The sequence below is a fragment of the Enhydra lutris genome, unplaced genomic scaffold (assembly GCF_002288905.1).
Source record: "Enhydra lutris kenyoni isolate GAN:26980312 unplaced genomic scaffold, ASM228890v2 scaffoldscaffold4, whole genome shotgun sequence".
Lineage (NCBI taxonomy): Eukaryota > Metazoa > Chordata > Mammalia > Carnivora > Mustelidae > Enhydra > Enhydra lutris.
The window spans coordinates 23,885,430-23,911,097 of NW_019154088.1; the positions used below are offsets into that span (position 1 = coordinate 23,885,430).

General features: G+C 54.3%; 1 protein-coding gene across 2 annotated transcripts; it reads left to right on the forward strand.

Annotated features, from left to right (window-relative positions):
* Positions 1–2,849: 2,849 nt before the first annotated feature.
* Positions 2,850–24,049, forward strand: LOC111140549 (NYN domain and retroviral integrase containing). Of its 2 annotated transcripts, none has more exons than XM_022492768.1 (8): positions 2,850–3,094; positions 12,820–13,487; positions 13,609–15,141; positions 16,021–16,151; positions 16,243–16,339; positions 18,067–18,168; positions 18,395–18,496; positions 19,616–24,049. In XM_022492768.1, the coding sequence occupies exons 1-8, from the start codon at positions 2,897–2,899 to the stop codon at positions 22,464–22,466; spliced, it is 5,682 nt and encodes a 1,893-aa protein (XP_022348476.1). In that variant the 5' UTR covers positions 2,850–2,896; the 3' UTR covers positions 22,467–24,049. The 2 variants fall into 2 exon arrangements, with proteins under 2 accessions (XP_022348476.1, XP_022348482.1); XM_022492774.1 differs by having other exon boundaries at positions 13,303–13,487.
* Positions 24,050–25,668: the final 1,619 nt, after the last annotated feature.

A 25,668-nucleotide genomic window follows, 5' to 3' on the forward strand; every position in this document is an offset into this window, starting at 1 on the left:
CTCCAGCAACTGGAAAAGGCCTATCTGTCAGGCTCCCAGGGAGGCCCCTCCTTTAATCTCTATCTTTTTCTGGAGGCTTCTCATTCCTTTTCAAACAGGCTCCTGGCAGGGTGTGCTTTCCTGTTGCCAGACATGCCCAGACAGATCAAATTCTCCTTAACTTGAGCTGGGAGACTTCCATGCAAGGTTGGGAAGGTAGACTTGGGCCAGGGCAAGGAAAGCCTCTTAACACAATCGAGCAAGTCTTAACCTATGTTGGAGGCAAGGAATCACTAAAGATTCATGCTGGGGGAGGCTTGGATCAAAAATTGTTAAGAGCTTTGTACATTATCATCTCAGTGCCCATTCCTGCTCTCCCTCTAGCTGAACTCTCCTCTTCACCAGAGAGGCCCCATCTGGCACTTCATCAGCACAACTTACTTTCTTTCCTCTAGAATACTTACCATCCCCTGAAATCACAGCTGTTTTCTTCTTCTTTCTTCTCCCGATCCATGAGTGCCAGGAGTTAATTTAGTCAATGCTATACTCCCAGGACCTGGCTTAGAGTAAACAATAAAGATGTACTGAATTTGTTGAATGAGTGAATGGATTTGGCCCAGTGAATGAATTTAGATGAGGAAGGCCAGAGAGGTCAAGGACTCAGCTACCTGCTTAATCGTGCACAACTCATCACTGGTGAAGTCAGGACTGGAGCCAGGCTATTTAATTAAATTGACTATATCCAGGAGGAGAAGCAGAAGGAGGGGATGGGTTAGCAGGAAGGGTGAGGAAAGCCCCATCCAGGAGCCAGGCTGCTGACAGTGGGAAAGAGGGGATCTCTGGGAAGCTCTGGTGACATATGGGCCAGAGATGAGGTGGGGAAAGAGACAAGATCTAGGGAGGGAAAATTAAAATGTATCAGGTATCTACTGGGTGCCAGAAAATGTGCTAGGTGTGGTCCCTGTACGGTCAGATCTACAGCCTGTGCTGTAGGGATTATTATCCCCATTTTTATGAGCTGAAGAAATTCAATCACAAGAGTTTACGTAAATTACCCTCTTTGATTCATTTATCAAGTACCTGACTCTTAAACCTGACCTCTTTCCATCCTCCACATGGCCCCTTGGACCTAGGATTAAACCTGCGAGTTTTCCTTGAAGATGACACTGTGCGTGGGGTCCACAGTCAGCTGGAAAAGGTCAACAAGAGTTTTGTATTTATTCAGGGATTAGTGAGGACCAGGGTAGGTGGCTCTCACCTTGCTTCCGAGGAGAAGAGGCAGGAGCCTCTTCTGATCAACAGAGAGCAGACAGAGGTAGGAAGAGAGCAGAGAGGACCTGACGTTCACCCTGGGGGTCTGCTTCCAGGTGCTCTAGAAGGGCAGGACAGGGACATCAGATGGGGCCTGAGCAGAAGGCTGTGGAGCCAGAGGCGGCATATCACCTCCTCCTTTTCTGGATTCCAGTCTAGGGAGAAGCAGCAGGAGTCGGGGTGGTCTGGGACAGGATGGGCTGTGTCCAGTCCAGACTAAGAGTGGTATGAGCCCCCTCCTCTCCCCAGCTGGGCCCTTTCCTTGCAGTGGGGTGCTCTCCACCCCTCATCTTCATGCACACAGTCATGTCATGGCCAAGGCTGGCCAGATGTTCCAGGGCCGGCCTAAAATTAAAGTCCACTGCCCTTCCCCATAGGTACACTTGTGCCTGTTGGAATACTGGTCTCATTTGGGGTTTGTAAAATAAAGGTCACCAAAGCCCAGGACCCAGACTGTGCCCTTCCACAGAGCTAGGTTGTTCAGGCTGCAGGGCTGCATAAGGTGTTCTTTGTGCGGGTGATGCCTCTGGCGCGGGGTGTTGGAGGCTGGCCTCCCCCAGCCCAGAGCTGCTCCCTGACCGCTGATGCCAAACGGTTGGCTGTGGGTCAAGGGTTGAGGGAACCCTCAAAGGCGGCGTTCCAGGCCAGACCCTCACTCCAATCCTGGAGCCTCCCCTCCCGGCATTACTGAAATTCGCTAAAAGGGGCTTTCATAAACAACGCGAGTCTGAAAACTCGGGCGGCTCTCCCGCCCCTCCAGCCCTGGGGGCTTCAGGAGGGTCTGGGCTGTCTGCCAGCCCCGGCTGGCTGTCCCCAGACTTGGGGGTGGGGTGGGGAGGCGGTGCCGTTTCTCTCAGCTTCCTGCTAGGTTTCCAGCCCGGAGTTTCCTCAGGCCCCGGCCTCTCCCGCTCCCCACCCTGCTCTCCCTTAACCCTTTCCTTGGGGGGGGGGGGTGCAGGGGGAGGAGTGGCACCGGTCCGCTACTCCTGGGAGGGCTGGGAGGGGCGCGGTGGGAGGAGCTGGGAGAAAGTCCCAGAAACCAAGCCCCCTCTCCCGCACCGAACGCCCCTCCTTCCCCTTCCTCTTCCTTCCACCCAGGAAAGGGGAACGTGGAAGGAAATTAACTTTGACCCCTGATTCTGGCTCGCGGCCTAAATCTTGGGTGGAAGGCGGAGGTTTCGAGGACCCTCCCGTCCCTTCCTCCCACCTCGTCGCCCCCTCCCCCGGCCTTCCGCACCCCTTCTAGCCACCCGGGGGGCGGAGAGAGGGTTCATCTTGCGGGGGCTGGCGCAGTGGTGAAGGGGAAAGGCTGGGGGCGGAGGGAAGGGCGGCGGGAGCCCCAGCGGTCCCACCCCCAGCTGCAGCCCCTGGCAGGAAGAGATTGTCGCGGGAGCCGCCGCCAAAAGGGACGCAGCTCGGGCTGACCGGCACCCGGGCGGTGGCGGTAGGGTACGCGAGCCGGAGGACCGCGGCCCCGGCGGGGGGGCGCGCCCCTCGCAGGAGGGGGCGTGGCCTGGGCTCCTCCGGCACCCGGCTGGGGCGCCTCCCGCGCTGGGAGCCCGGTGACACTGTCGGCTCCCTCCTTCCAGCGACGGGCGGGGCAGCCATGCTCCTGTCCGGGGGCGACCCTCCGGCGCAGGAATGGTTCATGGTGCAGACCAAATCAAAGCCCCGGGTGCAGCGGCAGCGGCTGCAAGTGCAGCGCATCTTCAGGGTCAAGCTGAACGCCTTCCAGAGCCGCCCAGACACCCCCTACTTCTGGCTGCAGCTCGAGGGGCCCAAGGAGAACATGAGCAAAGCCAAGGTAAACAGCTCGTTCCTACCCCCACCCGCCCCTTCCAGCCAGACTCCTCTCACGCTCCCCTGCCCAGGGGAGGCGGGGGTCCCCAGAGGTCCCTCGACCTGGATTAGGCACTATGGCGGGCAGGTAGTGGGCCAGTCTCCTGTCTTTCCAGATCTGCAGCCTTGGTTCCTTCCCTCTGGTTCCCTTTTTCTTTTCGGCCTCACCCCTCTCCTGCATGTCACTTCTGTCTCTCAAGTGCGCTGAGAGAGCCTCCATGGTGTGTGTTCCCCCATGAGCCTTACATGGCCAGGACCTCAGCATCCATAGCCTGCTCCCTCATCTGGGGAACAACTTAAGGTCCAGCATTTCTTTTTCTTTCTTTCTTTCTTTCTTTCTTTCTTTCTTTCTTTCTTTTTTTTTTAAGATTTTATTTATTTATTTGACAGATCACAAGTAGGCAGAGAGGCAGGCGGAGGGGGTGGGGGAAGCAGGCACCCCGCTGAGCAGAGAGCCTGATGCAGGGCTCGATCCCAGGACCGTGTCATCATGACCTGAGCCGAAGGCATAGGCTTTAACCCACTGAGCCACTCAGGCGCCCAAGTCTAGCATTTCTGTGGCCTCTGCAGTACTTCTTTGTTCTCTACCAAGAAGCTGGAAGGCGCAGGTCCTTCTGTTTCCTTTTAAGTCTTCTTAAATCCTGGGCTGCCCCCTTCGAGCCTCTCAGAGTGCTGGACAGGAGGGGCCCTTAGAGACCCTTCTAGAGCAATGCTGGCGTTTTACAGATGTGGTATTGGGGATTGGAGAGGGTAAGGGGCTTGCATGACCTCACAGTGTCAGGTGGGGATGGGGGGAGGGTGGCAAGTGCTGGAATCAGAACCCAGGGCTCTGGGTTCCCTGCCCCACACTCTTGATGCCCTAGGCAGCCTCTTGTAGGGGCTGGTGTGTGTGTGTGTGTGTGTGTGTGTGTGTGTGTGTGTGTGTGTGCAGATGCTCTGGAAGACAGCATTCCTTGGGGATGGGTGGGAATCTTGGAGGAGGGCTATGGGCTTTCAGATGAAAGGGGTTGCTGTGTGGGGGCTGGGTGCTGGACAGGGTAGGTCACAGTGCACCTCTCTTGCATTCTCTCTGGCTTCTCTCTCAAGCTTCTCCACTTGGGCCTCTCGGGTTCCCTCTGACTTCCAGTCATGGCCAAGGTCTCCCTCTTCCTCTAGATTCCCTTATCTTTTCCTGGTAGGAATGCTGCAGCTTCCCTGGGTCCCAGGTCACCCACTTCCTTTGCACCTCTCACCCCCCCATCCCCCCAACACACACCCCTTCTCCAGCTGGGTCCATGCCAATATCCTAATTGGTCAAGGCCATGGGTGGGGAAGCCCAGAATACACTGGCCAGTGGCAGGCAGGCAGGCTGGAAAGTTCCTCCCTCAGCCCCTCCACTGAGCTGCTTGGTCAGCAGTTTTTCCAGTTCTGACAGAGGTGCAGGGGGATGGGAGAGGTGCCTGCCCAGAGACTGGATGGGCTGGAGCCCCTGAGATTCAGACTTTTCCGTAGCTAGAATGGGGTGGGCTAACAAGAGGAGCCTTTGGGGTTGTTTTGGGTTCTTAATCTTTTTATTATTTTATTTTATTTTTTGTTTTAAAGATTGTATTTATTTATTTGACAGAGAGAGAGAGTACAAGCAGGGGGAATGACAGGGAGAGGGAGAAGCAGGCTCCCGCAGAGCAGGAAGCCCCACTCGGGGCTAGGGGCTCTCGGGGCGCGATCCCAGGACTCAGGGGAAAATGACCTGAGCCAAAAGCAGATGCTTAACCAACTGAGCTACTCAGGCACCCCAATTCTTAATCTTTTTATTAATTTGAAATAGAACAACTCACCCTTTTGATTTGTATTTTCAGAGGTGCCTAGCGCTCCTGCCCCTTGCTTTAAATCCTGGATCAACTTCTCCAGACCTGTCTGCTCCTGCTCCTACTACTGTCTCAGGGTTCCGTGGGCCACTCCCTCCCTCACACCCCAGGCCCTGCTAATGTAACCAGTGGCTTTCTTGATTCCCCTACCTGTCACCTCCTTCCCCTTTGTCTTCCCTCAGGGAAAGGAAAGGCCCTGTTTAAGATGGAAATATAACATGAGGGTCTTCTAGGTTAGTCCCTCTCTTATTGCACAAAATGAGCAGAGAGAAGAGACGGTTGGAGGTTTGGAGCAGGAGAGCAGGGAGGGTGGGAGGATAAGGCTTTGTCCCAGGACTCAGGAGATCTGGGCTCAACCTGTTGTCACCAAGCTGTGTCTGGGACTGAGGAATGTGGCAGAAAGAATTTGAGATCAGGGTTTTCTAGCCTCTAACTAGGTGACCAGGGTCAAATAATTGACTCTCTCTGGAGCCTATTTCTTCATCTATAAAATAATAATATAACACCCATATCATGGAGGGGTTGTGAGTCTGCTGAAATAATGCAGGCTTAAGAATGTTCGCAAATGTGGGGACACCTGGGTGGCTCAGTGGGTTAAGCCTCTGCCTTCAGCTCAGGTCATGATCCCAGCATCTTGGGATTGAGTCCCGCATCGGGCTCTCTGCTCAGCGGGGAGCCTGCTTCTCTCTCTCTCTATCTCTCTCTCTCTGCCTGCCTCTCTGCCTAGTTGTGATCTCTGTCAAAGAAATAAATAGAATCTTAAAAAAAAGGGGGGGGGCGCCTGGGTGGCTCAGTGGGTTAAAGCCTCTGCTTTCGGCTCGGGTCATGATCCCGGGGTCCTGGGATCTGGCCCCGCATCGGGCTCTCTGTGCGGCTGGGAGCCTGCTTCCCCCCGCCCTCTCCTGCCTCTCTGCCTACTTGTGATCTCTCTCTGTCAAATAAATAAATAAAATCTTTAAAAAAAAAAAAAAGAATGTTCGCAAATGTGGAGAGCTATGTGATATAGATGTCAGTTATTGTTACTCTTTTTTAAAGATTTATTTATTTTTGGGGGAGGGGCAGAGGAAGAGGAAGAGAATCCTCAAGCAGACTCCCCATCGAGGGCTCCATGGGGGTGGGGGAGGTGCCTCCATCCTAGGACCCTGAGCTGGTGGCCTGAGCTGAAACCAAGAGCCGGGCGCCGAACCGACCGACCCAGCCACCCACAGATGTCAGTTATTACTGTACAACTTTGAATGAGTGTTTTTGTCTCTGATTCTCAGTCTCCTTGTTTGTAAAATGAAAAGCTGAAATTAAAGTAAGACGAAATGCTCCCCAGGGTCAAGCAATCTGATCCGTGACAATTTCTCAAGTCTAATGATGTCTTGTGGCTTCCATGTGGAGGTGCTGGGGCTGACTCTAATCCCAGCTATAGGGACACCGAAGCCTGCACTTTGATAACGTGCTGTGATACTCAGGCCAACGGGCAGAGAGGACCTAGTGAGACCAGAGGCTTACGGATGGGAGAGGGGTGAGCATGGGGGTGGCTGGATGGGGAGGGGAGGAGGGGTGAAGGAGACAGGCTCATCTGGAGGAGGTCCTGGGTATGTTTCTGAATTATACTCACTGGCTTTCCAGGAAAATGTCTGTAGAACTCGAGTATCTTTAAATTGTTATCTTGTGGTGGGATTTAAGAAATAATGAAGTCATTTGCCAGAAATCACCTTCCCAGTGGCAAAAAACAAACACTGGGGGAGCCTGGCCTCTCTGAGGTGAGATCTGCAAGTGGAAAGGAGGGTTTTATTTATTTATTTATTTAGATTTTATTTATTTATTTGTTAGAGAAAGAGAGCGAGAGAACACGCACAAGCAGGGGAAGCGGCAGGCAGGGGGAGAAGCAGGCTTCCCACCAAGCAGGGAGTCCGATGCAGGACTGGGTCTCAGGACCCTGGGATCATGACCTGAGCCAAAGGCAGACACTTCACTGACTGAGGCACCCAGGCATCCCTGAAAGGAGAGTTTTAATAGTGATCTGAGTTTCCCACGGACAAGCCCTGCTCAGCGCTCTGTCCCTGACAATGGCAAGGAAGCATTGAGCACAGAGAGGAGAGGTGACATTTCACTTTCCTCCTTTCTGGAGATGCCTCCTTTCTGGAGATGGTGGAGGGAGGGGAGGAGGAACCAGAGACTGGGTTCAGAGAGCTGTGGGGCAGGGCGTGGTTTGCTGACTTTGGGCTCGGATTGTCAGATGGAAGTTGATAGGTCCCTTGATCCACTCTGTAAGCAAGTCACATGGAAGTTGGTGGCCAGGGATATGCTGGAGCTGGGTGCTACTAATCCCTACTAACGTTTCAGGAAGTTTGCAAACCAGTGGCACCCCACTGGTAGTTTGAAATCAGCCATAGTGGGAGTATTTATGCCATAGAAATTGTCAAATGCTACAAATCAGGGCTATCATCGCGCCACCCCCCACCCCACTGCCCCCAGGGACTGATTGTCAATCTCTTACCAGCACACCTAATTGTGTTTTGGGCAACTGATCTCTCTCTCTCTTTTTAAACTTAATTTTTCTTCTATAAAGGTAATGCACAATTAAAAAGTCCAGTACTTTTCAGAAAGCGGACAATAGGACACTGTGATTCCCTGCCGTGTCCCTCCCAACTGCCTCTTCTGTGCTCTTCCTCCTAGACAGTACTCCCTTTGGCATTTCCTCATCTCCACATTCCTAAAAAAAAATAGTGTATATATTATACACACACACACACACACACACACACACACATACACACACACATATGTATATATGTATATTATTATCTTTTGATTAATTGGTTTAATTTTTTTCATGTATTTTTCTCTTTTTAAAATTTAAGTTCAATTAAATAACAGATAGTGTACTATTAGTTTTTTTAGTCCCTTACATCGCCATCCTTTCTTTTTTCCCAATAGAATTATATATTTCAGTTTTCTGGTCAAACCTGCGTCACTCACATCTGGGCGTTGCCCTGTATTCTGCTTATGTTTTCTTTCTGACTTTTGTGCTTCACTAAGGCTAAGAACCCCTTGTTTTTCAATTTGCTGGTTTTCCTTTGTACCTATAGCCAATTCTTACAATTTCAGTAGCCTCTCACTACAGTTTTCTAGAAGGTCAATCTATGCGCTCAAGGTGTTGTTCAGTTCCAGCTTTTTTCTTGAAGACATCTTTCTGTCTAGCCAGGACTGCACAGCTGGCATCCGAGACTTCAGTTTGCTGTCCTTGGCATCATTTGCCTTTTTTCTTTGTTAAATGCCTTGTTTCCTGGACTGCGTATCTTTTTCTTTCTTGGGTTGGTGGAGCACATCCATCGGTGGTGTCATCAAGTGAGAAAGATGGTACAGTGCTGAAGGGTATGCTGGTGACTGCTCTCAACAAGCTTGTCTCTTGAGTCTGACCCTCTAGACCAAACTAGCTGTCCCCCTTGCCTACGGATGCTTGTGCTCTTAGAACAGTGGCCGGCACCTAGTAGGTGCTCAGTGATGATTTGTTGAATGAGTGGATCCATTCTGAGATCTGTCTTTGTCTGTTGTCGTCCTGGAGATTCTTTGCTTTCTTCCGATGTCCTTTCTTGGTTTCCTTTGTTGATTAGCTGGAAGATATTCCCCAGTAGCTTCCCGAGAAAGTCCCCTCCCCCAACCCAAAGGTGTTTTTTTGTTTTGTTTTGTTTTTTAATTTATTTAACAGACAGAGATCACAAGTAGGCAGAGAGAGTAGGCAGAGAGAGAGGAGGAAGCAGGCTCCCTGCTGAGCAGTGAGTCTGGGATCATGACCTGAGCTGAAGGCAGAGGCTTTAACCCACTGAGCCACCCAGGCGCCCCAACTAACCCAAAGGTTTTATAGGAGGTAAAATGGTATGCGTATTTGCATATCTACATAGGCGGTCTGAAGACCACTTGATATTGATAGTTTGGTTGCTGTTGAATTATAAATGGAAAATTATTTTCCTTCAGAAATGCAGAGGCCTTACACCATTGACTTCTTGCTTTTGGGACATCTGAAGCTCTTCAGGACCCAGGTCCTTTGTGTGTGAAATGTCTTTCCTCTGGAAGTTTGTAGTTTCCCCACTGTTTTGAGGTTTCTCAGTAGGAACCCTTTGTTTGGGTCTGTCTCATCCATCTTCAGTTACTACTGTGGTGCTCTGTGGGCCTGTCTGTCTGGACACTCATGTTCTTCAGATCTAGAAAATTTTCAGAAACTATTTTTTTTTTTTTTTTAAGATTTTTTTTTTTTTTTTTTTTTTTTCAGAGAGAGAGAGGGAGAGAGAGCAAGCACAGGCAGACAGAATGGCAGGCAGAGGCAGAGGGAGAAGCAGGCTCCCTGATGAGCAAGGAGCCCGATGTGGGACTCGATCCCAGGATGCTGGGATCATGACCTGAGCCGAAGGCAGCTGCTTAACCAACTGAGCCACCCAGGCGTCCCCAGAAACTATTTTGTTGATGATTCTTCCCTCCGTGTTTTCTCTATCCTCTCTTTCTGGAACTCCTCTTCAGACATTGAGCTTTCTGGCCTGGTGTACTTATTCTTATTTTTTCTCCTGTTCTCCAATTCTGACTTTTTGCTCTGTTTTCTGGATATTTCCTGAAGTTTATCTTCCAACCTTTTTATTTTTTAATTTTCTAAAAGATCTTATATATTTATTTGGGAGGGGGGTAGGGGCAGAGTGAGAGGGAGAGAATCTCAAGCAGACTCCTCACTGGGTATGGAGCCTTACCTGGGCTCCGTCCCATGACCCCGAGATCATGATCTTAGCTGAAATCAAGAGTTGGGTGCTCCACTGCCATCATATTTTTTAATATCTTAAAGTCATTTATGGGGGTGCCTGAGTGGCTCAGTTGATGGAGCATGTGACTCTTGATCTCGGGTTGTAGGTTTGAGCCCCATATTGGATATAGAGATACTTAAAAATAAAATCTTAAAAAAAAAAAGTCACTTATGTTTCTCTGAATTCTCTTTTCAAAGGGGTGCCTGGGTGGTTCAATCAGTTAAGCGTCTGGCTCTTGGTTATGGCTCAGGTTGTGGTTTCAGGGTCCTGGGATCAAGCCCTGCCTCGGGCTCCACACTCACCAGGGTCTGCCCGAGGATTCTCCTTCTGCCAGCCCTCCCAGCTTGCACACACACTCTCTCTCAAAAAAATAAATCTTGAAAAAAAAAAAATAGTATCCTATTCTTGTTTAATGTGCCAGTGTTGTATATTATCTCCCTGAGAGCAATGATAGTAAATGTTTTGAAGTTTTCTTCTCTCTGCCTTGTTTCTCTTCCTTCAAAATTTCCCCTGCCCCCTTCTGTATGTTTTCTTCTCTCTCTCTTTTTTTTTTTCCTTCCATCTTTCCTTTTTTTTGACCCTGAGATCAAGACCTGAGCTGAGATCAAGAGTCGGATGCTTAATGGACTGGGCCACCCAGGCGCCCCTGTGTGTTTATTTCACATTAGAAGCTTTTCCCATGTGTCATGGTAATCCTTGCACGAGGCTAACTCTTGTTGGTTTTGAACTTGTTTGTGCAGAGACCTGAGGGCGCTGTCTATCAGGGAGCCTGTTTGGTGATCTTTAGGTCTCTCTGGCTGGCCAGATTTCCAGAATGTATTTCTCTGTTCTCTGTCCTGGAGGGTCACGGTCTGGCTGCTGGCATACCCTCAAGTATGGTGATGAACCTCTAATCCCGGGACCTTGTTTCTCGCCTGCTAGTTTGTCTAGAGAGCAAACCTCCCAGTGTGTGGAGGTACTTGCCCAGCCTTCGTGTGAGGGGCTGGTTGATCTCTTGGCTCTAACTACTCCTCAAACAACTTTGCTTCAGTCTGCCTTTTTATTTATTTGTTTTTACTTTTACATTTTATTTATTATTTATTTTATTTTATTTTTAAGTAATCTCTATACCCAACGTGGGGCTCGAACTTACAACTCTGTTGTTTCTTTACCTTTTTTTGCTGAATGGTATAGACAGCCCCGTGGCTAAGGCCCCAGACTTTGGAGTCAGAGTGCCTGAGTATCCCAGCCCACTATCTGTGTAACCTTGGACTTGTGCCCTTCCTTGCTCATCTAAAATGGGGATGGTAGCCATTTCCTTCTAGGGCTGAGAGAGGAATAAATGAGATCATGTGTATATAAGCCTGATACACACTAAGTATTCAATGAATATTAGTTCACATTTATTATTTGGAAAATGGTCTTAGTTTTTAATCTATCTTTTAAAAAATATTGAACAGTTAATGGAACAATAACTATTTTAAGCTCTTTGCACAAGGAGAAGAAACCACCCACAGTCTTCTTCTCTAGCATGTTTCTTCATTTTTACATATTGTTTTTCAAGTAATTGGAATATAGGGTGCTGGGGATTGGTTAAGGTCTGTGACAGTTATCCCGCTCCTGGTCAGATTCACCCTGCTGGGCAGTGGGACCGGGACCGGCTGAAGTTCTGGATGGGAGGTGATGGCTTGGGATGTCTATCAGGTTTTGAGCTGGTTTTGGACTGATCTCGAAGGGGTTAGACCTGGGCCTAAGTGCCTAGGTGTATTTTAGGCCCTTTGGGGAAGGGGTTGGAGGCCTGTGGCCCAGTGCAGGTGGAAGAGGTAAGCACGGTTCTGAGCAAGGGGCTGGAGTGGTCTTCAGAACAGCTGCTGGAGATCTAAAATGGAGCCTTTGCTCCCTAATGGAACTGTTAGGGGAAAAGAGGAAGAGGGATGACAGTCAGGGATATGGGGATGTGGAGGGACAGGAGGGATATGAGGGCGAGTGTAATCGACATAGGTTGGCTGATGAAGTGGGAGTGTCCATGCTCCCTTGGAACTCAGGGGGCCATGCTGGTATAGCTTAGTCACGCAGGGGAGAGCTCCAACCTGTCCCCTCCCAGTGGCTGCTGAAGCCTGAGTGTGTGAGGCCTGTAAACATGAGGAGATGGTCTGCCCAGAGAGCCAGAGGCCTTCGTTCTGGTTCAGCCATCATGCATATCTGTGGAGCTCCCCTAGGTGCTGGCCCAGTGACTTACCTCCTCCTCCTCTTCCCTCTGGGCAACAGAGTTTCCATGGTTATAGATATGGGTTGTGCTAGAGACCTTCTGTAGGGGGATTAAGCCAGAATCCCACAGGATTACCGTGTGGTTACTGTGTAGTCTGAGGAGGTAGAAAGAGCCCTGGTTTCAGAGTCAGACAGATGTGGATTGTGCTCCTGGCCCGTCAGCCTGTAGGTGTGTGTCATCGGGCAAGCGAGGTGTCCCTTCTGAGCATGCAGAATGGGAATAGGTTGAGCCAGACTCTAGGCTAAGCACTTCCTTTGTATTAAGGCATTGAAGCTTCATATTAGCCTAATGAGGGGGGACTGTTATCCCCATTTTACAGATGAGAAATCGCAGGCACAGGGAGGGTAGATCACTTGCCCCAGGTCACATAGGTTCCTGGCACGGGGAGGATACTCAGTAGTGTACAATTCCCCTTCTAGCTGGCTCCTGTTTCTAGAATTGCAGGGTAGGACTGGGGTATCTCACTTAACCTGCCATCTTACAGGACAGAGGTCTCAGGAAACAGGTAAAGTTCCATAGTTAACCTGCCTCACCTGGTGCAGCCGAGTTGGAACTAGAGCAAGGGCTCCGACTCCAAGCCTAGGTGCTTTCCCCTTCCCCTGGGTGCCTCTCTCATCTCTTCGGAGAGTTCCCTGGGAAGAAATGAGTGTGTGAGGGGGCAGGACCAGGAGAGAGGGGCTGGCCATGGGGGCAGCATTGGATTATGGTAGGGCAAGTCCCTGGGGAGGGGCAGGCCTTGGGATGGGGAGTGCAAGCCAGTGAGTGCAAGCCCATAAAAGGATGACTTCCTTTGTGCTTCCTCTCCCCACTGTGGCTTCAGGAGTATCTGAAGGGCCTGTGCAGCCCGGAGCTGTGGAAGGAGGTTCGCTACCCGCAGGCCCTGCACTGCGCCTTCCTTGGGGCCCAGGGCCTCTTTCTCGACTGTCTCTGCTGGAGCACTCTGGCCTACCTGGTGCCTGGCCCCCCTGGCTCCCTGATGGTGGGGGGGCTGACTGAGTCTTTCATCATGACCCAGAACTGGCTGGAGGAGCTGGTGGGGCGGCTGCGCTGGGGCCCTGCTGCTCTGCTCACCCCCCGGGGGATCTGGGAAGCCGAGGTGACCAGGGCCTTCGGGGCCCTGGTCTGGATCCGCGGTGACCAGTATGCAGGGGATCTGCTGCAGCTTCCCCCAGCGGTCCAAGAGCTGCTGCTGAGCCTGGTGCGGGACGCTGCGGGCAAGGAGGACATCATCGAGTGGCTCGGCCGCATCGGCACTTCCGAGTCACGCTCTGACCCCGAGGTCCTGATCTGCCCTCCCCACCAGCAGAAGGAAGGCCCGGCCATGGTGTCTGTGGGAGACGGTCCTGGGCCCTTCCTGGAGGTGGGGACCCTCCAGAACAGGAGTCTAGAACATTCCAAGAGGTTAACCAGCCTGGGAGCCACCAGGGCCCTGGTCTTGGGTGCCCCAGGCCAGAACACACAACAGGAAACAGCGAACCAGCTGGTACGGTAAGTTCTGCTGAAGAAGCTCTCTGCTTCTCTGATCCTCTGCCTGCTCCCCGACCCCAAGGAAGTTGTGGGGGACTTTCGTGGTCTAACCACCCTTCCAATAAACCTGGGCTTTTTCCAGGGTCGATTCCAACAGCCACGGTGGTGCAGACAGTGGTCGAGAGGAAGGGCCAGCGCGAGCCACCAGCAGCCAGGACTCTGCGCCCCATGCACAGGCACTGTCCCAGCAGAAGCCAGGCCAGAGAGCGGAAGACAAACTCCCCTTCCAGCCCCCCGTGTCAGCCCTGGGTGTGTGCCCGCCCTGGAAGGCCTGGACCCCGGGGCCAACCTTTGGGCCCTTGTGGCCAGGGGCTATCGCTGCCACCTTCTGGAAGATCAATGAGCTGCACTCCCTCCACCTGGCCTGGCTCCTGTCCCAGGCATGCTTCAGTTTCCCCTTCTGGCAGAGGCCCCTGGGCCCCATTCAGTTCAAGCTACCAGGGCAGAATCCTTTGCCCTTGAATCTTGAGTGGAAGCAGAAGGAGCTGGTTCCTTTGCCCAGCATGGAAAGCCCCGAGTGCAGACCAGACGCCGGACCAGGAGGAGAGGCAGCCCTACAGAACTGCCCGAGGCCGGAGACCCCCCCGAAAGTCATGAGTTTATTGGTGGTCTCAGGGGGCTCAGGTGTAAAAGACAAGACTAGCCCCGGACTTCCCCAGATAGGGCCACCCTTGACCTCTGTACCGCCGCTACAAACTGGAAGTGAGCCGGGGGATCAAGGAAGTGGGCAGTGGGACAGTAAGGGGCCAGAAGAGGGGCCCTTTCCGGCGCTGCTGCCAGGGCAAGGAGTGTCTACAGCTCAGGGGGGGCCCGTGGCTCAAGGGGGGCCAACCGTGCCATCAGTACCTGATGCTCAAACAGTGCCTGAAACTCTTGAAGTGCCCATGGCTGCAGCAGTGGCCACAGCTCAAACCCCACCTGCGGATCAAGGGCTGCCTGCAGTCCCCAAAGTGCCTACAGCCCAGACGACGCTGGCAGTCCCTGCGGAACCTGCAGCTCTCGAAGTGCCTTCGGCCCCCACGAAGCCAGCAGCTCCAGGGGTGCCCTCGGCTCAGAAGACAGCCGTGGCTCCGCCGGCATCAGCAGCTCCAGGGGCACCTGCAAATCCAAAAGCTCCCGCAACTCAGAAAACGCCTTCGGTGAAATCGTCACCTGCAGGGCCCAAAACTCCCAAAGCCCAAACTGGGCCTCTAGCCAAAACAGGGTCTGCTGGCCCCAAAGCCTCCAGAGCTCCCAAAACTCCTGCGGCTCAGAAGACACTCGCAGATCCGGGGCCGGTCTCGGGTGCAGCCGAACTCCCGAGCGAGGGCCAGTCTTCGTCAAGGGGTGACGTCTCCTTCCCAAAGGGCCAGGGGGAAGCCGAAAGGCAGGGCCCCCAGTCCGGCAGCACGTCGGCTCCCGGTCGTAAGCACCAAGCTCAGACGGAGGGGCTCCTTGGGGCGCGGGAGGGGGCCCCGAGGCAGCCGCTTCGCCACCCGCAGGCAAATAGCACCGTGACCAGCTTCCAGAGGTACCACGAGGCCCTGAACACACCTTTTGAGCTGAACCTGTCGGGGGAACCCGGGAACCAGGGCCTGCGGCGAGTGGTTATCGATGGGAGCAGTGTGGCCATGGTGTGAGTACCCATGGGCGTGGGGTGGTCCAGGGGGACAGTGTGGCATCCCCTCTTGACCTCTGCGGTGGGGCCACAGGTTCAAATGGGGAAACGGCAGTGTGCACGGAAAGGTTAAGACAGCCCCGTGAAGGGAGATTTCTCTTCTTCCTCTTTGATGGAAGCAAAGCCAGGCCCAAAGAGGTGACGATTCTTGCCCCAGATTCCAGAGCCTAGTAGGGGGCCTGGCTGGCCTTGGCTTCCCATCTGTCCCCTGCCAAGGCCTGTGCTCCCACTGCGGCCTGCCCCACGTGGTACGGTGTTTGTCAACCCCAGGCCAGCGGTCAGTGTTGAGCCGGAGCCTGGTGGCCCAGCCCAGGTGTCCTTTATGTGGCCTTTTCTGCCTCCGCTAACCAACCCTTAGAGACTGTCCTGCCTGCCCAGCGCTTACTGCTGTACACGTGTTCGCCCAGGTGTGTCGGAGACCTGTGGTCTTTCCCCATAGAGGATGGAAGTTACTGTGCTGAACGTGCTCCCAGCAGACACTTAGTGGCAATGGCTGCTCATTTGCTTCTATCCCTGAATTGAGTTCTTTGGGTGTAGAGGTTGCCTTCTTTTTCCTCTTGCCCTGGAGGGCCCTATTCATGCGCATGCACATGCGCATGCGCGCGCACGCACACACACATACACAGGTGCACAACGTACCCCCCACCCAAGCATGCGAACACACACTTACAGAGTGGGTCTTTCCAGAATGTTCGATGATGGAGGAAAGGGACAAGGGCATTGCTGGCGCGGATGCGGGTGCGTGGCATTGCCTGGCTCTGAGGGAGGGCGGAGGGGCAGGGCCATGTTCCTCAGGAGGAACTTGTTCACCTCCTGCCTGCCCCCCCGCCCCTCCAGGCATGGCCTCCAGCATTTCTTCTCCTGCCGTGGCATTGCCATGGCGGTGCAGTATTTCTGGAACCGGGGCCACCGAGAGGTCACTGTGTTCGTACCCACCTGGCAGTTGAAGAAGAACCGGAGGGTGAGAGGTGAGCTGCCCGCTGCCTGTCCGTCCCGACCATGGCCTCTGCCTGGTGGCCTGTCCTCTGAGCATCTCTGTCTTCTGCCTTTCACCTCCAGAGAGCCACTTCCTGACGAAGCTGCACTCCCTCAAGATGCTTTCAATCACCCCCTCCCAGCTTGAGAACGGCAAGAAGATCACCACCTACGACTACAGGTGTGCTAGTCCCAGGCCTGCCTTCTGTAGGGCTCAGGGGGCGGGCTGGGGGCGTGGCAGGGGGGAGCTGGGCAGTTGTGTCAGGCGGGGTCCTGCCTCCCCTGCTCTGGGGAGATGGAGGCCGGCATTTCCGAGGGGCACTAGGGGCACGTTGGAGAGGATGGCCTGGGGTGTGGGGCCCTCTGGAGGCTGAGGGAGGGACACCATGAGGAGAGGGCTCCAAGATTGGCCCTCCCCAAGGCCAAGGGTGAGTCCGATTTTGGGACTCTGCAGCTGCATTCCCTTAGTCAACAGGCTTTCTTCTTCTGTGACCTACCAGTTGAGACCCACCACTTTGGGTAGGATTAGCCCAGGGGATTTCCGGTGTTTCCAGTGAGCTGCTTCCCCAAGTGACTGATTCAGGGCTCCAGTTTGGGTTAAAGTTCATGTCTCAAGGAACTGCCTTAGTCTTTTCCTCCCTCCAGCCCTGGCACCTGGAGGAGGCATGTGTGTGACTGTATGTGCTTGGAGCCCTGGCTGGACTCTGAAAATGGGAGTTTGACTGGCCCTGTATCCTCGATAAAGCCCTAGGGCCTCCCTACTTGTCAGTCCTAAACACCTAGTCCCCAGCGTGGCTGAAGGACCAGTATGCACCGGGTGGGGGTGCGGGGTGGTGCGGGGGAGGGTTGTGATGCTGCCTCTGTGGGGGTAGGGACTGTCCTGCCCTGGTCACTGGTCCTAGGCTGGAGCCGATGCCAGGTACATGCAGGTCTTGGCTGCCCTTAGGCACCTCCTGTGCTGGGCACTGAGAAGTTTGGCTTCTGCCCACTTTTCCCAAGACCTGGCCTCTACCCAGCCTGGGAAGGGCTGGGCATGATAGCCCAGGCATCCCTCCTTTAAGGGCTAGGCCCTTTGGTAAGGTCTTGAAGTGCCTCCAATTTCCGGGCTGGCTTTGAGGGAAGGTGGCTTTTCCGCAGAGGCCCCTCTGCTGGGCACTTGTGGAATAGCATGCTTGCGGCCACCAGAATGGCCGCTTCCGGGGAATGCCGAGAAGTAGGTGGCCTTTGCTTTCTTTCCTGGTCACAGCCCTCTTTCAAGGAGAGGTGATCCTTGGAAAAGTGGATTTGTTTATTCAGGTATGTGTTTTTATATATGGTTATATGTATATACATACATACATACAGGTGTGTATATGTAGTGTGTATACGTACATAGAGACGTATGTATGTCTGTCTTGGCACGTATGGGAATGTTGTGCACTGGTGAAGAGGAATAAAGGAATATTTGTGTGCATGCTGTGTGGGAGGCACTGAGGCAGGCACTTCAGTGTCCTGTCTCACTTAGTTTAATCCTCACAGCCATACAGGGTAGGTATTTTTCGTCCATTTTGTCTATGTGGAAACGGTAGCGGTAAAAAACGCATGTGTGAATGTGGGCGAGTGTGCGGGTTCCCGCGTGTGTGTCTGTGCATGTGTCTGTGAATGTGTGTCTCTTCAGTAGGGGTCTGTGCTTGTATGTACAGACCCCTGTATGGTTGGGGGTGTGCATCTAACCTCCCCCTCTCAGGGGCTAGTGGTGACCCCGGATGGCCGCATAGACAAGGGCATGGGCTCCTGAGCCCTGGCTCCCCGACCACCGGGGCAGCCTCTTTGGTCAGCACACCTCCACGTGCATTGTGAGTTCATTTTCCCCGAAGGCCTGGCAAGGGAGGTTTTCCGGGTGGTGAGCAGCAGCCCCTCTCCCTGCAGGTTCATGGTGAAGCTGGCAGAGGAGACAGACGGCATCATCGTTACCAATGAGCAGCTCCACATCCTGATGAATAATTCCAAGAAACTGATGGTCAAAGATCGGTGAGGTCATCCCCCGGGGTGGAGCCATTCCTTGCCTGGGGATGTCAGGCAGCCCGTGGCAGTGGGTGCTGGGCCCGGGAGAGGGGCCTTGGCGCTGTGCCCACCAGCACCTGCCTGTGAGAGGAGATGGGGGTCTCAACCCCTGTACGGACACCCGGGAGGGCAATGGGGCCATGGGTGGGTCAAGGCCTCCCCTATGACCGCGTCTCCTCTCTCCCTGGTCCAGCCTGCTACCCTTTACCTTTGCGGGGAATCTCTTCATGGTGCCAGATGACCCCCTGGGCCGTGATGGTCCCACCCTGGACGAGTTTCTGAAGAAGCCAAACAGGTAATGGGCTGGGCCTCTGCTGCTTCCCAGCCCCTACCTCCCCCACCCCGGGACCGACCAGAAACGCCTCAGTGTTAGCCAACGTTTGTCTAGTGCTTAACGATGAGCAGAGTAATTAGATTTTTCAGGTCTTCACACTTCTCCCGCATTGATGCCTCCATAAACCAACCGTAGAGTGGTTTTCAGTTTTCCAGTTTTGCCCACGTGCTTTCATACTGCACGCACCCTGCCACAGCTGGCATTTGTACTCAACGTCTTATTGTTTTTTTTCCCAGATCCATGCCACGTGAATTCACGTGATTCATTTTAATGGCTGTGTGGCATTCCATTCCACAAGTACCCAGCAGATGTAGCAAATCTTTCCTTGAGGCTCATTTGACATTTTCCATGTTATGCTATCACACTGGTGCTGCTGTGGACAGCCTCATTCTTGTTTCCTGGTGAACGAGGCCAGCTGAGCTAGAGTCCATTCTGATGGATTTTCCCCCCTATGTATTGTTTTTGATTCTTACAGCTGGGGTTAGACATACATGACCGTTATCCTGGGCCAGGTTTGCAGTAACTCAGATGCCCTGGTATCCACTCCCTCTGAGCTACCTTACTGCCCACCTCCCAGTTGCTGGGGCCCCACAGGGAACTCTGGTCAGGACCTTATGGACAGTGATTGTTCCCAGGGCGAGTGAGCTCAGTTTCATCTCCCTGCGTTTGTCTGCTGTCCCCTCCCGATCCCTCATCGGGCCCCGTTCCCTCTCTTGATCTTCCCCTGGCTTGCTCGTCCTTGGGGCCAATTGGAAGTGCCAGTCGCCTCACTCTTACCAAGTCATCAGCTTAGATCTGGTTGAAAATGTTTCTTGGTTAATGAGGATTTGGTTGGATGAGGCTTCAGGGGGCAACTGCATCTCTGACATGGAGGCCCAGCCCACACTGGAGGTGGAGGTGGAGGGGGTGGTGGTGGGCGGGGTCCTGACAGAGGCTCTGCCGTGTCCCTGGCTGGCACTTGGCCCGGCCTCAGGGACACTTGGCCATGAGGCAAGGCTCTGCAGATGTGGTTTTCCGCTGCGGGGCCCCTCCGTCCTCCACGAGGCCCTTTAGTGCCTCCGCTCTGCTCTTCTGGTGTAGGCTGGACACTGATGTGGGCAACTTCCTGAAGGTGTGGAAGACCCTTCCTCCCAGCTCGGCCAGCACCTCTGAGCCTAGCGATGGTGTCGACCTTGCGCCTCCCGAGAGTCTGCCGAATATAGAGGATGTCCAGGAGGAGAAGGAGGAGGGGCAGGACGAGGAGCAGAGGGAGGGGCAGAGGGCGCAGGAGCTGCCTGAAGAAGACGCCCCAGACTCCTCCCTGGCTTCAGTGTTCAGGGCTGAGTGCTCTTCCCTTTCTGAGGAAATCCTCCGGTGCCTCAGCCTCCACGACCCCCCAGACGGGGCGCTAGACGTCGATCTTCTGCCTGCGCCAGCTTCTCCTTACCTGGGCATCCCCTGGGACGGGAAGGCGCCCTGCCAGCAGGTCCTGGCCCAGCTGGCTCAGTTGACCATCCCTAGCAACTTCACTGCCCTGTCCTTCTTCGTGGGGTTCATGGACTCCCACCGTGATGTCATCCCCGACTATGAAGCTCTCGTGGGCCCCCTGCACAGCCTCCTCAAGCAGAAGCCGGACTGGCAGTGGGACTGGGAGCACGAGAAGGCCTTCCTGGCTCTGAAGCGAGCCCTGGTGTCTGCCCTCTGTCTGACGGCCCCCAATGCCCAGCTGCCCTTCCGTCTGGAGGTGACAGTGAGCCAGGTGGCCCTGACGGCCGTCGTCTATCAGGAGCACTCAGGGAGGAAGCACCCCATAGCCTATACCTCAAAACCTCTCCTCCCTGATGAGGAGAGTGAGGGCCCCCAGTCAGGAGGAGACAGCCCCTATGCTGTGGCCTGGGCCCTCAAACATTTTTCCCGCTGCATTGGAGACACCCCAGTGGTCCTGGACCTTTCCTACGCCTCCCGGACCACCGTGGGCCCCGAGGCACGGGAGGGCCGCAGGGTTTCCAAAGCGTGGTTGATCCGATGGTCCCTCCTGGTACAGGACAAAGGCAAGAGGGCCCTGGAATTGACCCTTCTCCAAGGCCTGCTGGGAGAAAACCGGCTGCTGACGCCCGCATCCTCGATGCCTCGCTTTTTCCAGGTCCTGCCTCCTTTTTCCGACCTGTCCACTTTCGTCTGCATCCACATGTCGGGCTATTGCTTTTACCGTGAGGACGAATGGTGTGCCGGCTTTGGTCTCTATGTCCTGTCTCCCACCAGCGCCCCAGTCTCCCTTTCCTTCTCTTGCTCCCCTTACACACCAACCTATGCCCACCTGGCAGCCGTGGCCTGTGGTCTGGAGCGCTTCGGCCAGTCCCGCCTCCCTGTGGTTTTCCTCACGCACTGCAACTGGATTTTCAGCCTCCTCTGGGAGCTCCTGCCCCTGTGGAGGGCTCGAGGCTTCCTCTCCTCAGACGGGGCCCCGCTACCTCACCCAAGCCTGCTCTCATACATCATCTCGCTCACCTCTGGCCTCTCCTCCCTCCCATTTATCTACCGAACCTCCTACAGGGGCTCCCTGTTTGCCGTGACGGTGGACACCCTGGCCAAACAGGGCGCACAGGGGGGCGGGCAGTGGTGGGACCCGCCCAAGGACGTGCCGGTCCCCATCATGTCCCCCCACACCATGGGCAAGAGGCCTGACTTGCTGGCATTGCAGCAGAGTGACAGCACCTTGGCTGAGGTCATTGCCAAACTGCGGGTCGGGCAGAAACTGCCCGGCTCCTCCCCCTTCAGTTCTGTCTTTAACTCCCTCAGCCTCGACCAGGAGAGCGGCCTGCTCATGTTCAAGGGGGATAAGAGGCCCAGGGTCTGGGTGGTCCCGAGGCAACTCCGGAGGGACCTGATTTTCTCTGTGCATGACCTGCCCCTGGGTGGCCACCAGCGGCCCGAGGAGACCTACAAGAAGTTGCGGTTGCTGGGGTGGTGGCCCGGGATGCAGGAGCATGTGAGGGACTACTGCCGGAGCTGCCTGTTCTGTATCCCACGGAACCTCACCGGCAGTGACTTGAAGGTCATTGAGTCCCCGTGGCCTCTCAGGTCCACTGCCCCCTGGTCCACCTTGCAGATCGAGGTGGTGGGTCCCATCACCATCAGTGAGGAGGGCCACAAGCATGTGCTGATCGTGGCCGACCCCAACACCAGGTGGGTGGAGGCCTTCCCACTGAAGCCCTACACGCACACGGCGGTGGCCCAGGTGCTGCTGCAGCATGTGTTTGCCAGGTGGGGCGTCCCCGTGAAGCTGGAGGCCGCCCAGGGCCCCCAGTTCGCTCGGCACGTCCTGGTGAGCTGTGGGCTGGCACTGGGAGCCCAGGCAGCCTCCCTGAGCCGGGACCTCCAGTTCCCCTGCCTGACCAGCTCCGACGCCTACTGGGAATTCAAGAGGGCCCTCAAGGAGTTCATCTTCCTGCATGGCAAGAAGTGGGCAGCCTCCCTGCCCTTGCTGCACCTGGCCTTCAGGGCCTCCTCCACCCAGGCCACGCCTGTCCAGATCCTGACGGGAGATGAAGTGAGGCTCGGCAAGCCCCTGTGGTGGGAGATGAGCAGTGCCAATATCGAAGGCCTCAAGATGGATGTCTTCCTGCTGCAGCTGATTGGGGAGCTGCTGGAGCTGCACTGGCGGGTGGCTGACAAGGCTAGTGAAAAGGCAGAGAACAGGCGTTTCAAGCGGGAGAGTCAGGAGAAGGAGTGGAATGTGGGTGACCAAGTCCTTTTGCTGTCCCTCCCCAGGAACGGCAGCAGTGCCAAATGGGTGGGCCCCTTCTATATTGGGGATCGCCTGAGCCTGTCCCTCTACAGGGTCTGGGGCTTCCCAACTCCGGAGAAGCTTGGCTGCATCTATCCTAGCAGTCTGATGAAGGCCTTTGCCAAGAGCGGCACACCCCTGTCCTTCAAGGTCTTGGAGCAATGACCGGGGTGGTGGGAGAGCCCCCCACTCCAAGGTCCTGGGCTTTTGCTGCTAGGCCTCCCCCAGCCCCAGGGAGTGGTCTCACAGCCCCCTGGGGGCCTCGGTTGTGCCTTTTGTGGAGAAGTTAATTCACAAAGCTTTGCTGAATTGCCTTGAACTGGGGACAGGTGTCCCTATGGAAACATCCCCAGTTTGGGGTATTGGGAGAATGTGTCAAAGGCTGTGAGATATGGGCCTCTGGCGATTTCACCCTGGGGGAAGGGTAGGCCAGGCTCAATGTCTTTCCCCATCATCCTGTCACACGCGGGCATGTATATATACATGCCCCCCAGAGTTTTACTTCTGGTGTGATTCTGGGCCTCAGAATCGGAACTACATTCCCTCCTGTAATGTGGACTTCTCCTGAACTGTTCATTTGGGGACCCTTTGCCCTTTGAGTTATCACAGCTGACACAAATCCATGAGGTTGTCACAGCCCATTCCCAGTCTCATGGCCACCTTCCTCAGGCCAGGCTAGGTCTGCCCAGCTGTCAAGGAGGGGCTGGCCGTCCTGAGCCCGGGGCTCGGAGCCGGGGTAGGAGTATGGCTGGCCACATAGAGCATCCCGCTCGTCACAGGGGAATGTTAAGGGAGACAGTCAGCCTACCTCAGTTGGCTCCAGCCAATGGAGACAAGTCCCCATTTCCTGCTTCAATGGTGTCAACATACAGAAATCAAGGATCTCGATGCCAAGTGTGGCATCTCTATCTGACAAGCTACTTCAGCTAGACCTAGGGGCCCAGGCCTCTGTTTCAAGGGAGGCAGGGCATCTGAAATGAGCAGTCTGGCACATGGTGACGTGCTGGCATGGCTCTCCCTCCCAACCGCACCCCAAAGCCCACAGCCCTCTCCTCCCATGTCTACTGTGCCGTGTGTCCCCCAGACCCTGCACCGTGTGTGGCTGCTTTGGTTGGATCACCTGTCCCTGGTACCTGCCTTATGTGTACAGCAAACCTCAGCTCCCTCCGAGCCACAATGCAGAGATATCTTGTAGGGAGAGTGAGTTTCTCCTAGGTGTGTATGCTTAACACTGACCCCTCCGAGTGGCTGCCAGTTCCACCAACAGAGTAGTTCCAACACAGTAGTTCCACCGTGTCACTCTGGCAGGGCCTCTGAGTCGTTCTATTTCTCCAAAGTGGAGCCAGTCTCCTGGCCCGGCCCAGATTGCCAAAGCACTTGACACTGCTAGAGCTAGGCATTGCCTACTGTCGTGTCCAATCTGCTGGTTTTACCAAGAGGCCCAAAGGGGGAAGCCGTGTGCCCAAAGACACACAGCTAGTTGGTGGCTGAGTTGCTTCCCAACTCTCAGTTTGCTTTAAACAGAGTGGTGGCGACAGGTTCAAGGGAGGGAATCCCTCAGAATCCTCTCCAAGTCCCCATCTCCCAGCTCTTATAGACAAACTGCTTTGATGTTACTCTTAAACCATTTCCAGCTGTCCATTCTGTCCAGGAGAGAATGGGTGACAGCTGAGAAATGAAAGGTGAGCTGTGGGATTGCTAGCAGATACCTTTTTCCCTCTTTTCCCTGTTTCCGCTTCTCTGCCTCCTCCCTCCAATGGTATGCCAACCTCCTCCTGCTCCTCCATGCTGGACCCACATCCTGTCTCCCTCCCCCCACCCTCACTGTTAACCACATTTATGATCTTATACCCTTTTATATGATTTTTCATTCGATTTGTCAATAAATGGATCCAAATGGAGCTGGTGCATGTTCTTTTTAGCTGCGGGCTCAGTTCTGGGAGTGGGGAGGGTGGGAGGCAGTTCCAGGCTGACACGCAGAGCTGAAGGCCTGGGCACCATCCACCCGAGCTCCTCTGACCCACGCTCTTATTTCACAGGTGAGGAGACCAGCAGCGACAGGTGGCAGGCCCCACAGCTGTTTTTGTGGCAGGGCTGGGAGGGGGCCGGGGTCAGGTGCTTCCTTGGGGTCGCTCTTTTCCAGCTCTTGGAAGAGCTGGATTAAGGCTGGCATGAGAGAACGGCCGCAGAGCTGGCCCCGCTTTGTGGGATTGGAGACGGGATAGATTTAGGCTTGGAGGTTGACTCTGTTTCCGCTACCTGTATGATCCGTTTCCCGAGGCCTTGGGTTCCCCATCTGTCTGGTGCAGGGTAACGATTCCCAAGTTATGGGATGGTGCGAGGGTTACATGAAATAATCTGTGCAAAGAGGCTCCTGGGGTTCCGAGTATGGCGTAAACATTCACCTGTTATAGACTGCCTGTTTGAGTCTCCCCAAATTCGTATGTTGAAACTCTAACCCCTAGTAGGATGCTATTAGGAGGTGTTCGATATTGGAGGTATTAGAAGGTTATCGGAAAGGCCCTCTGGAGGTATTCAGATTTAGATGAGGTCGTCAGGGTGGAGCCTCCATGGTGGGATTTGTGTCTTTCTAAGAGGAGAAAGAGGCTAGAGGTTGCTCTGTCTCCACATGTGGGGTAAAGTGAGGAGATGGCCATCTGCGAGCCAGGAAGCGGGCTCTCACCACACACCGGATCTGTCAGCACCTTGATCATCAATGTCCAGCCTCCAGAACCGTGAGAGATCAATGCCTATGGTGTGAGCCCCCTGTCTATGGCATTTTTTTCTAGTAGCCTGAGCTGACTATGCCAACTGCATGCCAGCTAACATTTCTTTTCTCCCTGCCCCTGGACTCTTCAGGCTCGGAGACCTTCCTAATGGTGGCCAAGCTTCCCAAAGTTGGGCCTCTGCTCCTTGCTGCCCTTTTCACCTACCCAAACTTACATCTTTCCTTCTTTCTTTCTCTTTCTTTCGTTCTTTCAGATTTTATTTATTTTTAGAGAGAGAAAGAGAGAGACAGAAACAGAGATAGAGACAGAGGGGAGAGAAGCAGAAGAGGAGGATCTCAAGCAGGTTCCATGTTGAGCGCAGAGCCTAATGCAGAGCTCGGTCCCAGCACCCTGAGATCAAGACCTGAGCCAAGAGCAACAGTTGGAAGCTTAACTGACCGAGCCACCCAGATACCCAGCACTTGCCCAAGCTTCTGTTCAGCACTGGCAGGGGTATGGAGTGGTAGGAAGGAGATGTCCTTCCTGAGAACTCCCCAGTTGGTGTGTACCTTGTCATTCTCTATTTATGGTGCACCTACTATGTGCCAGGCCCCGTCTAGGTGTGGGTAGCAGGTAATGGGAGTGATATGGTCTCTGCC